A 14,568-nucleotide genomic window follows, 5' to 3' on the forward strand; every position below is an offset into this window, starting at 1 on the left:
GTAGCATGTATAAACAACAAAGCCCAAACTGCATGGCTCCAATCTAGGTGAAACAGAACCAAAAGCTCGCTTATTCACTGTCGGGCGCAGCACCACGCCATTTCATCTACCTGTCGCGGCGCCTACCCGCGGACGCGCTCATGCGCCCCTTGCATGCATAACTTGCTGCGACGCAAAGGCATTTATCACGAGCTTTTCCCACGACGACAACGACCAGCCCCAACTCCACTCCGGGGGGTTTTTTTAATATTTTTTTTACTCCATCAACAGCGGCTCACGACTCAAGACTCGGGTCCAACGATGGATCTTTTCATGCTTTTACGTGCCCTGGGGTTTTCTCCCGGTTTTCGCTTGGCCCGTCGGTCTGTTCCGCCTCGGCGTGTACCGCGCCACCAAAAAGTAGGATAAAAATAAAGATGCAACGGCCAATGCGATCGAAATCGACGCAAAAGAGGAGCCCGAGAGGCATGAGCTGGCAAGAGTCATGAGGACGGGAGAGGCCACGATGCATCGATCTGCTTGCTATATGAGGCTGATGTCGGTGATGAGGATACACTGCCAAAAGCGAGTGCTGGATGGGACGATGCGGGATTCCCTCCCCCCTCCCCCTTTGACAGCCAAACTCGCTATTCGGAATTGACACAACTGTAAAACTTCTAGCTCGGTTGGTCGCGTGCGCGGGCAACCCTCGGTGTAAGAGGCGTGGCCTGATTGCTGACCGAAGCCCGAGGACCGACCGATGCGGCGACACCAGACGAACCGGCCCCTTCCGGCATGACTTGTCTTGCGTTGCTGTGAAGAGGGCATTGACCAACAACGGCTGTCCGCAGGACCCGGCCGGGCATGCTTAGACAGCTCGAGAAAAAAGTGACACACACTAGAAGGGGAAAAAAAAAAAGAGAGATATGGATACGCGTCGCGCTATGCGCATCCGACGGGCTCGCCATGACAACTTGAGACGACACCAGCGTAGCTAGATGCCAACGACTTGACCTTAATCAATGCAAAACTAAATAATTTATTCGATCCGGCATTTGCCCCTACCGATACCACTTATTTCCTGCTTTTTTCCAAGACCTCATCTCGCAACAATAGTTGATGCGCGCCCGCCTCTTCGCCCGACCGCACGCCGTCTGGACCTTGGCACGATCTGCCTCGCCACGTGGAATGAAGCAGCGTCCCAAATGAGACAAGGGGGGGGGGGGGGGGGTCGTAACTAGAAGCAAGAAAGGCAGGGGACAGGGGGATGCAGGGGAGATCCATGTCTGGAAGACTTTTCGAATGTTCGAAAGACCCTTGACAAGCGGCCTATTGTACCCATTATACCAGTCGAAAAGCGGACAAGTTCTATGCAACTCGGGGGGGCACTTATGCGGCACCCCTCCCCTGTCTAGCTTCTCTGGCTGGGGTACTGGCCAGTACCCCGAGACATTCACCATGTATCTTTTCTGCTGCGGTCGGATGTCCCCTCTGCCGTCAACGTGATAGATTTCCTTCTGGTGGCGCGTCGCCCATCTTCCACACTACCAACCTTGCTCTTTGCTCTTTCGTACAGAGCACACAGGCCCTCCCTCGTCTTGCGCTGCAAGAGTGGTGGCAAAGCGGTCATGTTAGAATAAAAGACAACTTTTCGCAACAACAATAGCTTCTGCTGTCCGAGACCCTCAAGCTCCTTTGAGGGTGGACCAGTTGATGTGCTGTAACAATGTGCTGTTGCGGTCGTATTTGGTACCCCGCTCCTCCGTCGGCGAGATTATGCTCTTGCTCCTCGGTATTCCCTGTTCTGCGCCCGTGTCGACCAACTATCAAGATTGTTCCTGAGCGGGACAATTACACTTCCACTGCGCACGTTTCGTTCTTGCGGCCATGTAGATTGGATCGCAATAGGGCCGTAGTAGGGCCCAAAAGCCGTCCCCGAATCAAACGCCGACCAAAGGACCGCCAACTTGACCATTTCCAGTAGAAGATCGCTCGTAAAACCTCATCTGAAAAGCAGCCGTAACCAAGTCTGTCCCCCCCCCCGTCATTGTTGGGTATCTCGTGTCTCTGCACGGGCATGGGACATGGGTCGCGACAAGGAGCAACAAGCCACTGCAGCATCTCACACGCCGCTAAACGTTTTGGCAATATTGGCAAGGCTGAAGAGGAAATTGGCCCAATGTACATCATCTGGCCTCTTCTGGTGGCTGGCACGCTGGCACGCTGGCTCACCCTTGTCAACGACCCCCCCCCCCGTTCCAAGCTTCTAGACGGCGAGACGGCTTGGCTTGGCCTCTCTCTTCTTTTTTCGGCTCTACTCTGTCACAGGCAAGCCAAAAATAACAGAAAGACTCGGCGATACTGGAACGCAGCAATGGGGGAAGGAGGGGAGGGGGGAACATTCACATAGCCGGCGTCTCAACATGAAACAAAAAAACGTAAAATTGCACAAGAGATGACGAACTGCAGTTGCGAGGGAGGGGGTGCTGCATCTGGGAATAGTGGTCTGGTCTGTGTATTAGCCGCGCAAAGCGTTGTTTTGCGCCCCGAGCTCTGGAATCCGCGTGCTGCTGCACCCGGGCAACAGACGGAGAGGAGGATATGAGAGAGAAAGAGGGAGAGGCGGTGGAGGTCACCGCTTGTCCTAGTTCGTTCATCAAGAGGCATTTTATTTTGGACTTGTTAGGGCCAAATTGTCCATTGCGATAGTACAACGTCCCCCAAGGCCTGATAGTCTGTTCCCGATGGCAAGGCTATACCTTTTTTGCCCACACACTCACACACAGACAGGGGGGGTTTCCATATCGCCTTCACACCCTCTTTCACCAGGTGCGACGTTATCGACTATTTTTGTACGTACGTTCTGGAGTACTCTGTAGCATTCTCGGCACTCCATTGCCATGTGAAGAACAAAGAAACAGGAAAGAAAATAACTAGCTCACACATTTCTTTCGAGAACGCCATCTTCTGTCCGTTTTGCTCCCTCTCTCCCAGCACGCCATACATTCTCGCTCGTTTCTGGAGCTATTTGGACCGTTGGGCTGTAGCTAGTTTTCGTGAGGTATCTGCTTGCCTCGGGGGGGGAACCACTCACACCACTTGACGTACAAAACTGGCGTCCACACAACTGCTAGTTAGTCTATTCGTTACGAATTACTCAAATCGCCTTTCGGTGTCCTGTATGTATTGTCATGATTGTGCAGCTTCGTTGTACTTGATGTCCGTGTGTTTGATTAGCCTCAAGGGGGCGTGTCTTGTCCGTCTGGAATTCGCTTCTTGAATGGTCCAACATCCTTAGCGGCATAGCTGTTGCAACGATGTATTTGACCGCTCAATGTGAGAAAGAATCGCGACTGGTTCCATCAGTTGGCGTGCTTGAAAGCGCGGTCTACTGCATTGCCGCTATTCTGTATTCTGACCCTGATCAACCCCCCTCTTGTGGTCGTTGTCAGTTGGTCCTGGTATAAGCCGTCATCCCGCGGTTTTCACGCGGCCCGTCGCAAGTTGAACATAGCCCGTTACCAATGACGGAGTAGCCCGCATAGAAGCAACTCTTTGTCCATCGGTGGACGCCGCCCGCAGCATCGAAATGCCCCCCTCCCCCCGTCACACAAAGTCGATGTAGTGGCTTCTGCAAAACACTGTGTTCAAGCACGTAACAGTATCCGTAGCAGCAACAACAACTACACATTCGCAAGACCTCGAGACCGCCTCAACCCAGCCTTGCATGACGGTCCCATCACCAGCGCTGTCGCAAGCCTTGTTATTAGAAAAACGTGTATATAGACGTGCAGGGGGGACCCGACCCCCTTGTCCGACGCCCTGCGGGCATGATGGGCTTTTTCTTTCCATGCAGACTTCTAGAACAAAGTTCAATCTTGCCCGTGCCGCCGGAGACGGGCGCGCCCAGTGCGTTTGCATTAGTTCGGGAAAAAAAAGACGTCTCCGTCCCAGTTTCCCATCGAAACGTGGATCCAGTCGCCCGTTCAAAGGTATCCATCCATCCGTCTTCTAGGTCCCCGAAGTTCAAAGCCTTTGAAGCATGATGCTCCCCTGACGGCATTGAAATTCGTCATGGACAATGCTTGCCATTTTGGAAAATTTCCTCGCCCACACCCCATCAGTGCGTGTGGGCTTTGCCCCCAGTGTACGGAGGTCCAGTACTCCGTAACTAGCTATTTCTTCATGTTAATAATAGTGGTGGTGGCGTGTCTCCGTCGCGCCTAGCCACGCACACGAAAAGCTCCAGTTCTCCAGACAAAAACCTCCACACACACGCCTCCTCTCTCTCCATTGCTTCCAGAAGGCAAGACCCTTGTTCCCTGCAATGGGTAACTAGGATCAGCGTTCGGTGTTTGGGCTCCGTCGCCGGTGGCATTGATGCATCGTTACTAACAGCGACAGGACACAGGATAACTTGTTCGGCTGAGGTCCGACGCCATGTAACATGGAAGCATGGAAATGCAAGAGGACTAATGCTTGTGCTTGGACAGACTGCAGATGCTCGGATCACGATTCTATTGGCGTGTTACCATGAGTTTCTCAGCCTCACGTTGCTTCTGCTATTTCAACGTCTCTTGATGGCTACCAATAGTTAGGTGTATGTACCAGTATCGTAAGGACCATGTAGTAGTTATCTTGGTGTCGCGCTTGCTGATGCCCCCCTTGCACTCGGAGATGAGCCTTGGGCATCGTTGTGGCCCCAAGGGGGAAAAAACGAACAAGCAGAGCCCAACTGCATGTGCAATGACGTCGAAAGTTGTCACAGTAGATCAATGCGAAGGGACGCTGGCGCGGGTTGTTCTTGTTCACCAACGGCGGTGCTGTGTAAACGATGAAGGAAGGAGGAAAAACATTCCCCTCACAGCGCACCGCCACAGGAAAATCGTAGGGCGGGTGCGAGGTACAAGCCGCACCACCCAAGACGTGCCTGCTAACAAGTATGTACTAACACGGCGGAGACTGGTGGTTGAGCGCTGGCGCAGCGGGCCTTGTTGGAGCAAACCAACCCTGACTGCGCTCTTTCACGCACACACACCCTTTATCATTCACCAAGCACTTCGGCCATGATTGACATATATTAATAACAGGAACCACCTCGACAAGAGGAGCCCCCCCGGCTACCGCGTCGACGACATCCGGACCCCTTTTCGCAGGTCCCCGCCGCTGATGCGTCGAAAACCCCGACTTACACCTGAGCCGAGGGACCAGCCACCCACAGACCACAACAAGAAGCATCTCCAACGCGTTTCCACTGCCGAAGCCGGGGGAGCGGGCACAAAGTTGTCTGTCGCCCGGGTCGCAGCGCCGGAATGGCGTATTCCGAACCTCCGCTAAGCTCCTCGCTTAACGCTTTTGGTGAGCGTTCTGCCCTCTGCGCTGGTCAAGGGGATCCGTTTCGGAGGCCTTTTTGGGGGAAAAGCCTTGGCCCTGTCTTAGGCTCAAAGGGCAAGCATAAACTCTAAAATTCACATCACAGCGGTGAAGTGAGATAATCAAGGGCCAGGCATAAACCGCCTGAACCAGTTTGTGGGGAATCCAGCCATAGCATAGTAGTGGACGCTGGGGCGCAGCTTTCAGATTGCTTCTAGATTGTTGCAGATGTGGAGGGAACGACGGACGACCAAGGAGAAGGAAAAGGGAATGAGCAGGGAGTGTGGATTTTGTGAGCCCATGAATCCTTGATGGAGGCCACCCTCTGTCCTCTATTATGCCGTCGTTTTACGGGGCGCGGCGCGGGCACTGCGAAATTCGCCTAGTTAGTTTAACTACCATCGGTCGTCTGGTCTTGGGGGTGTTGGCCCTTGAGGAATGGGCAAGGACGTATGTTTCTTTGTTGGGGTCCGAGAAGGATTCAGGCGTGCGCTCGAGCATTGACCATTCAAGACGAGCGAGCTGAAAAAGGGGAGCGTTGATGCAGCTGCATAGCTTAATTTCACCGTCAAAACATATATCGCTTGTGCAGGAGGACACGGCACGCAGTAGAGCCGAAAACAACGCATCTGTCCGTCACAAATGATGCATATGGTGCATCACGCACGGAGCAAGCAGTGTCCAGCCCCATGGTCAAGAGGTGAGCGGCCAGCATGCCATGATGGCCGAGGCAGCTCCCGCAATGGATCTCTGAATACGCTCTGCAAGCCCATCCCACGACCTGTTGCAATCTGGTCTTCTGCGAACGTTGGCCGCCGGCCCCCTCTCGTCCCGTTGTAGGATAGCGGGCCGGGTCCATCGGTCTGTCGGGGCTTGACCGAGGAGGCATGATGCCTGCGCGGCGCCGGCGCCGCCCGTTGCTCTAGCAGTCATCCAGTAACTAGTTGAGTACAATGACGGCAGAAACAAGGCCATGCCCACCCACCCGGGGCTGCACCATACAGCTTTCTCCGCCCAGCCGCACTGCCCGCCCGCCCGCTCTGCCGTTTCCCAGGGGTGCAGGGCCGCCCTTGCCGTGTCGCGAGCGGCGAGCCTTGCCTAGTCACTTACTCCGTAGGATGGATCGTCATTAGCGGAGAGGCGCACGACATGCCGCATACTCGAGGCTTCTCCGCCGGTTCCGTGGAAGCGCAGCATGCACGGAGGCGTCGAGGCCGCATGGAAAGTAAGACGGGGGACAACGAACGTGTAAGCCGACCTAGAGAAACTAGCGACTGGCGACGGCGCAATCCATCAAGAAACACAAAAGGCGCTACGAACACGGACCAGAAACTATACGCTGCGATCAACGCCAGGCCCGTCGCAAGCCTCACCACCTCAGCTCATCGCCGGATCGATAGAGGACGGCGACGTGCGGCTGGGCTACGAGTGGTACGAGATGGATGTGCCCAGGCTTAGCGCCATTTGTCTGCCGATGATCACATCAAACCACCTTCCTGAATGGTGCACGTGGCGTGAACAAAAGCATGTTGGCTCGACAGGAGGGCGTGTGTCTTTCTCCCTCTGTGGCCAACGCAGTCCGCGGCCTTCTTCCTTTTTGTAACGAAGGCGGCCTGAGAGGGTGAAAGGGACGCGCTGCGGCCGCCAGTCGTAAATACCTTGCAAGGACAGGGGACGGATGCCGTCAGCTCATGGTTCGTATTGTTCCCAAAAGGCCATGCCCGTCTGTCCAACGGCCGCTGTGGCCAGAGTTTTGCAATTGCGGCCGCCATCTTAGTTGTACGAACCCTCACCTCCCTCACCTAGTTAGGCCATTTCGTTTTCGCGCTTGTCCTTTCATTGCGTTAATTAGTTAGGGCAGCGACTAGTTAGTAGTAAAGTTTGTCGACTGCCGAGCTCAGCCCGTCGAGCACGGCGCGCCAGGCCAGCGGCGCATCGTCGGAACTTCGCTGGTGCGCACTGGCTGACGGAGATTTCCGTGGCACGCCCCCAGCCGCTGGGCGTTGACGCTACGAGTGAAAAACAACGCCTGAGGGTGCAAACACAAGAAATGAGGCGGGAAAAGGAAAACGCCATTTGTCCACTTTGGCGCTTCTTGTTGGGGAAGGAACGCAACAACAGCCTCCTCGGTAGTGGTCGTTTATTATAGTTGGCCCTGGTCGATACCCCGGGACTCTCCAGCTACAAGGTGACGACGACGACGACGACAACGCCGCCTGACCACTAACTATATGAACAAGGTTTTCTGGGCTCGATGATCGTGTCTGGTACGTACCTCTATCGAAACGTCGGTCGTAACTGTTGGACGCCACCGTTGAACACAGCCCACCAAACCGGCCCAGCTCTACCGCAAGTGACAACCTCTATCCGCCGCCAGAAACTCAATACAGCCATTCAAAAGGCTAAAACAAAGCACAAAAAGGTTTGACATCGAACCAAAGAGTAAGGGGAGCAAAGTCAATTCCCCACCATCCCATTCGAAGCGACGAACCGATTGTTTGGAGCACGATTCCAGCTGTAGTTACTTGTCCCAGCACCAATCAGCCTCGAGCTGATGATTGATCTGGGGGTGTATTGCGAGGAAGAGGGGGGGGGTTCCAGTTGAATTGGAGGCGTTGTTGATTGTTCAATCAGCAGCGCCCGTCATTTTTTCGTTTTACCTTTCACCAGGCATGATGCTTGTTCGATTGGCCTTGGACAGGCATCCTCACAGCAAGATGGATAGATAATGTTGTGCGTGCTGCAAAAAAGCCGCATCTGCTACCTGCATTGTGCACATCATCACCTTCTTGCAAGCCACAACGCACACACACACACACACACAGTCGACTAATACAGCCCAAGCTTCTACATAGTACAAAGTATGTCAAGGGGTCTTGGCAATAACTCGCGGCAATTACGGACGGGGGGGGGAGGAGGAGGTGGCAAGCCGGCTTTTCAGGACGAACCAAGCCGGCAGCGTGTTCGTCCTGTTGCGCGCGCGCGCAACAGGCAGGCTCATCAGTTGAAACCTGCATGTGCCCAGCGCGCACATCATGCAACGGGGGATGTGCCCACATTGCGTTGCTGTTGGGGAATTATCAGTGATCCTTTTGCCTCGTTGCTATTTCGGTTCAACATGCGCAGCAAGGGCTGGTGAAACACTAGAAGGGCAACAAGGGGGCCGGGGTCGCGGCGCGTGACGTACAAATCAGAAGAATCCCATCTCAGGGTTCAATGGTTCGAGGACTGAAAATCTGCACGACAAAAAAAGGCTCTCCAAATTACTCCAAGACATGCAGCCTGCGTGGTTCCCTTGTTGGGGTCGGTATCCCGCTGGGCGGTTCGGCCTAGTTAGTTGCCTCTGCCCTTCTAGAAGGATGTGGTGCCCTCTTTGTTGTCTGTTCCTTTCTTTGTCGACCCCAAAATGGGTCGGTCTTGCTTCTAGGCCTGCCAATAACAAGAGTTTCGGGTTGCTTCGTCTCTTGAGCGGGCGGCTAAACAAACTTATGCCCACGCTATGCTTTTCCCCCCTCTCCAGAAAATCAATAGGAAGAGAACTAGAACAGTGTGCGTCACATTGAACGAGGAGATGCCTTGTCTCGACTCGTTCACTTCACATAATCGTCATCGTTTTGGTGGTTTTTTTCATGATGGATTTACACCGCCCGGCCTTTCGACCTATGCGTCGTCCCCCCCTGTCACTTTTGCCATGCAGCCATCTCGATCCATTAGCCGTGCAATAGCCGACCATCAGGGCGGGGGAGCCTCGGTCTGTCACTGTACATGAACGACTCAAAACGATGCAGCAACAGGGAGCGCAAGGATTTCCTTCTCTTTCTTTTATTTGGATCATGAAGAAACTTGACCGGCAAAGAGACTCCTTCTCCATCACCATGCAACTACCAGTCTCCCCCCTAACAAAAAAGGTTGACGCCACTCAACTCCACGTCCACGTTCGTAGTAGTAGTTCGTATGTATCCCAGAAAGCAACACAAAACAGGGTGTGCTGTGCTCCGCTCTCTGTGTACTGTCTCCTCCTTCTGCATCGTTTTTCTTTTTTTATTCGTTGATGATTCTTGTTCGTTTATTAGGTTTCTGTGAGAGATGATACTGGCAAAAAATAGAATAAAAAAGAGGGCCTGCTCTCCCGACCGCTTGGTTTGCGCAAGATTACAGAGTGGTATTGAAACGTCGCCTCTTTTCATGCCTGCTTGTCGCTTTGCATTGTACAAAAAGCGCACAGCTCCGTAGCTGGTGGCGTAAAGACGTATCAGTCAAATGCAGATAGAGAGACAAGAGATAGAGAGATGGGCCAAACCCTGGTTCGCTGGGCACTACCCAGTCATCGGCGGCCCCCCCCCCTCCCCTCCTCTAGATTTTCCGATTTACTTTATGATTTGGGTCGATGCTAGGGGCCTTTTTCCTTCTTTGACCCTGTCCTCCTTCTAGCTCTACTAGACTAACTCACTACTACTACCCTTTCATCTTCCGCTCGTTCTCCGCCTATGCAGGTCATGACCGCCGCGCGGCGTGCTGTGCATACCGACACGAGTTCCGTGATTCCGGGCTACCTACAAGTGATCTGCCGCGGTGCCGTTTTCTTGCTTCTGCCTGCAAAACAGGCCTTCTTCTTCTTGGACCGCTTGGCACACACATCTTGGGGAGATTCGCCGCCAGACACATCACAAATCCTTCAAACCCGCCCAGATCCTCTCTTCTCTCATATGACACGCACATAGCGGCGGGCCGCAAGCCACGGCTCGACCAAGGCCAGGAAAACACCACCTCTTTGGTTCCCACGGGCATGGTTGGCCCCTGTAGGGGGACGTCTGTGTCCCGACGTGTTTTGCAACATCGTCTTCCTTGGCCCCTCCCCCCTCTCTTCGAACCAACTCGTGCTCCGCTCTGCTTTTTCTGTCATTTTTTATTTTTCAAATGCTCATCACTGGACCAAAACGATAAACGATGGCACGTAACAGTCCACAGGCCAAGACTCCCAAGACATAATCCATCCGTCTGTTATAGTCCATTGGAGCGGCATGATGATGCTCTCTCAACTCGCTCACTCTCATGTTTCTTCGGCCCCCCTCCCCTCGAACTTGTCTACCAGCAACCGTCCTGTTCAAAAAATTGTGGCTTGCCATGGATTCTATTCACCAACTCTCTGTTTCGACAGCAGCCCACTCACACGCTCCCCATCTTATTCGTAGACCCATTACCCACCCTCGCTGTCAAAGCGTAACACACGCCCATTCCGCCTTCAAGAACCCAATCTCACTACCAAATAACTTGAGCAAACTGAAAACCAATCAACACCTACCAGTAGTTCAAACTTCGTGTTTCTGTTCATCAGAATACAACGTGACCTAATACACCCCATATTCTTCCCAGACACGTGCAGTGTCGTGAGAGCATCGGCAGCCAACGCACATACACTTCAGATCGACGGGCTCCAACTAGTGTCGTTGTCGTCTGCATACCATGACTCCATGAGCAGAGGCAAGCTCCCTGCCACAGGCTGCCAAAAACCATACGCCGCTCCCTTCCCCCCCCTCTCTGCCATCTCTGATTCGCCCTGTTCGGCTGTCCTTGGGATACCATTGTTTCTATTGACCGCACTTTCGCGCTCTGCTTCATGTTGTCATCGTTTCAAGTTGTCCATCTCCTGCTCCCTGCCTCCCTCTTCTTCCTGTGAGGTGCGCCCCTCCCCACATTATCAGAGTTGTTAAAAATAATCGAGATAGCTTGGATCCCTGTCTGTCCTTGGCTGCTCCCCTATCATCTTTGTATTCGGTCCTACAACGTTAACGTTGTATCTATGCTACCTCGTTGTTCTAGTGGCGGCTGGTTGCTCGTCGGTGGGCGACGAGACCTGCCGATTCCTGCTGCACCACGTCATGTAGACGGAATATCAACCAATTAAATGAAGCTCATCGTTGTAGTGTAACTCGTTGGTATCTTGTGTTTGTATTTGAAAAAGAGGATGTGGTATCAACTGGTATAAAAGTATACTAGTATCTTGACAAAGTCAGACTGCATGCTGTTCCCACCCAACCCAATGTGTATGTACCAGCCAGAAAATCAAAGATTGTCGAACTAACTCCAGTACCCTGTCTATAATTTGTAACCCGTAGTCATGTCATAAAAAGTCTTGCTATAATTGTACCGCAGCCCCAGTGCAGTGTTTGTTGCGCCTTGTCAAAATCAAGAAAAATCAAGGCTGCGCCCCAGCACAGCACAATGCAAATCCCCCAGACCAGTTTGTTGTGTCTTTTCATGCAACCGCGTCCCCAAATAGGGAACCCCTGCCCAAATTCAAAACTCCAGTAGTAATGGTACACTTTTTTTCAGGCGATTTCTTGCGCACAGAGTTTTTGGGGGGTGGATGAGTTGCTTGGCGCGAAGCGTGCCGGAGATGGTTCCTGTGAGAGGCGGAGCGCCACCTCCGTTTGACAAGGAAATGCCGTTGGCAGGCCGTTTGCCGCCAGTCACTACTCAGCCACTCGGGCCGTCTCTTCTCATCATCTTAGTAGTATGTGAGCAGTCTCATCTGGACAGGCAGGCCTCGCTGCCCTTTGGTAGCTGGGAGTTGTAGTACACGTTGTACATTTGCCAGTCACCTTGGGCGGCGCCCTGCTGGGGCGGCGGCGGCGGCTGCTGTTGCTGTTGTTGTTGTTGCTGCTGCTGCTGCTGCATGTAAACGTTTGGGGGGACACCTTGCATGGGCATGTTGTTCATGCGAAAGTCGTCAATGGACTCGAGGCTGTTGGAGGTGGGCATCATGGAGGTAGGCACGCTCGTCGGGATGTAGCCGGAGACGTAGTCGTCGGCCGACGAGGATGGGCTAGAGACGTTGGAGCCGATGTGGGACGGGACGTTGGCGGCCCACGAGTCGACGTTGCTGCCGGACATGGCGACGTAGTGCTGGCCGTACTCGGGCAGAGAGTTGTAATCGGCCGAGGCGGCGAGGGGCGACATTCGCGGCGAGGCGACGTTGGCGCCCGAGGGCGGTGCTGTGTGAGGCTGCTCGTCGTAGGCGCCCGATGCTGAGTAGGGGGACGAGGTCATGGACATGCCCATGGACTCGCGCAGGCGGCTAAGCTCGTCCTCGAGGGCCTTGTTGCGGCGGAGCAGGTCCTGCAGGGTGCGGTCGCGGTTCTGGTGGCTGCGCAGCTCCTCGAGCTCGCGCTCCAGGCGCTCAATGTGCTCCTTGGTGCGAGCGCGGATGGCGCGCTGGGCCTCGCGGTCGTTGGCGCGCTTGCGGGCGAGCTGGGACGGCGTAAGGGTCGAGACGCTGCGAGTGCCTGGGGAGATGGCTGTTAGTCGGTGCCGACGGGGGGAAGCGGGAGTGGTGGGATCGTATGTACCCTTGCGCTTGGAGGACTTGGAGGAGGAGGGAGAGTCGTCAGAGACGGGACGTCCCATTGGTGTTGTCGAAGGCATGGTGAAGCCGTTGTGTGTGTGTGTGTGTGTGCGTGTCTGTATATGTACGGTGGTTGGCGGGAACAAGCTAGAGGCAGCTCGTAGAGCGAATATTGATGGTGGCGGCGGCGTTGGGTGTGCGACAGCAGTGGCGATAGGTTGTTGTTGCAGTGGTATCAAGTTCTAGTAGATGGTATCAAGTAAAAGATGTCAAGTTGACGAGTTCTCGAAGCTGTGGAGAAGAAGATGGTCGCAAGGGGGGGCTGGCAGTGTAGAATTGGAGTTGATCATGAACAAGATCTCGGGAGCATGGGTTGAGGGCATCGCAGTGCCTTTATAAAAAAGCTGATCCCGTCTCTCTGGGCCGGTTTGGCGGCGGGCAGAGGACGAGGACGAAGAGGGGGGAGTGTGCGTTTGGCTGCGCTCGAGGCCATGACCCCACCCCCGGGAGTGTGGCATTCACGGAGGGGTGGGGTCTAGAGGCGTGGCTCTACAGCTTGTTGCTCCATCAGGGAAGGGTGGGTCACCTGGGTGTGTGTTACCAGCCAGTGGAGCTGGAGCAGGACGGAGGAGGGGCCCATTTGGAGCATTTGGAGTCTCTGCTACCTGGAGCCACTTTTTTTCAGTTGTGAGGCAGCCGTCAACGCCAGCGGACAGGTACCTTACCTAGGGGAGCTGGAGCTGGTGCTGTTTCTGCAAAGTACCTTTCACAGCAGTGCAGTGCTGTTGCCTCTAGAGGTACTCGTACCTCAGACTAACACTACCTCCTACCTCTACTTACCTAGTGCTCCGTAGGTACCATTCATTCCCTTCCCACAGAGCAGTGCACGCCGCATTCGGAAAGCCTCGGTGCTCGAGTCCACGTTGTATGTACCATAGTATGTACCGTATGTACCTCCCTTCTCTCCCTACCTAGACCCTGCAGAAACAAGGCGCTACCCACGGCTACTGCTCTCTCACAAGTGACAGCCATCGCTCGTCTTGGTCGTTTCTTGTGCCCAGATACCAGGTACCTGAGAATAAAAGTAGGTACGGGCTCGCCGGACACTGCGCCCTGCACCAGGCTCCCAAAGGTTACATGCAGACGCACCATTGACCAGACGCTGCGCTGCGTCTCGTTTCGCAATGCAAGTCTATATTTTCTTTGGTCCTACAGAAAGTCTTGGCTCAGTAATACATTGTATCTCCTGTACCACCTTGCGGCCATTCCACCTGTCCGCCTTTCCACCTTTGCTCCTCTGCTTCCTCGGGACGATTGACAGCGCCGCCTGCTACTGGTCCCGACGGATGTGGCGGGCCAGCCCTGGACGTTGACCGAACCACTCAGCAACTCGGCAATCCCACAGCCCTTCAAACATGGGAGACGTACGCCGACGCGCATATATTCTATATCAATGGGGTATATAGCAATGGGCCGTTATAAAAACAGCCTCGACACGGTAATCAATCAATGCCGATAAAAAAACGCTATCAATACGATGCTCCGTGAGGCGCAGACAAATCGAACCTTGATCCCCACGTTCGGACGTCTTACTCCAAACATCAAACCGTCTCTCAGAGCTTGCACTAAGAGCCTCTTCTGTTTACGATGATGATTTTCTTCAACTCACGCCACCATGGCAAAGAAAGTTCACTTTTCAATCGCCACATACGCAGTTGCTGGTGAACCCGGAATTCGACCTTCCGTCGCAGCCATAATTCAACCCTCGGGCACTGGCCGACGAAGGACGCTGGCTTCATGAGCAAGCGCAACAGCGCGCGTCAGCTTATAGCGTCGCCCTGCAGTCGAATGCGCCGTCATACTGTGCTGAG

At 54.1% G+C, this 14,568-nt stretch overlaps 1 protein-coding gene across 1 annotated transcript; it reads right to left on the reverse strand.

The window, feature by feature from the left end:
- Positions 1-11,880: 11,880 nt before the first annotated feature.
- CCM_06731 (bZIP transcription factor) lies at positions 11,881-12,777 on the reverse strand (the record flags this gene model as incomplete). The annotated part of the gene is made up of 1 exon (XM_006671872.1): positions 11,881-12,777. One exon carries the CDS (start codon positions 12,775-12,777, stop codon positions 11,881-11,883), a length of 897 nt encoding a protein of 298 aa, XP_006671935.1.
- Positions 12,778-14,568: the final 1,791 nt, after the last annotated feature.

The sequence above is a fragment of the Cordyceps militaris genome (assembly GCF_000225605.1).
Source record: "Cordyceps militaris CM01 unplaced genomic scaffold CCM_S00005, whole genome shotgun sequence".
Taxonomy (NCBI): domain Eukaryota; kingdom Fungi; phylum Ascomycota; class Sordariomycetes; order Hypocreales; family Cordycipitaceae; genus Cordyceps; species Cordyceps militaris.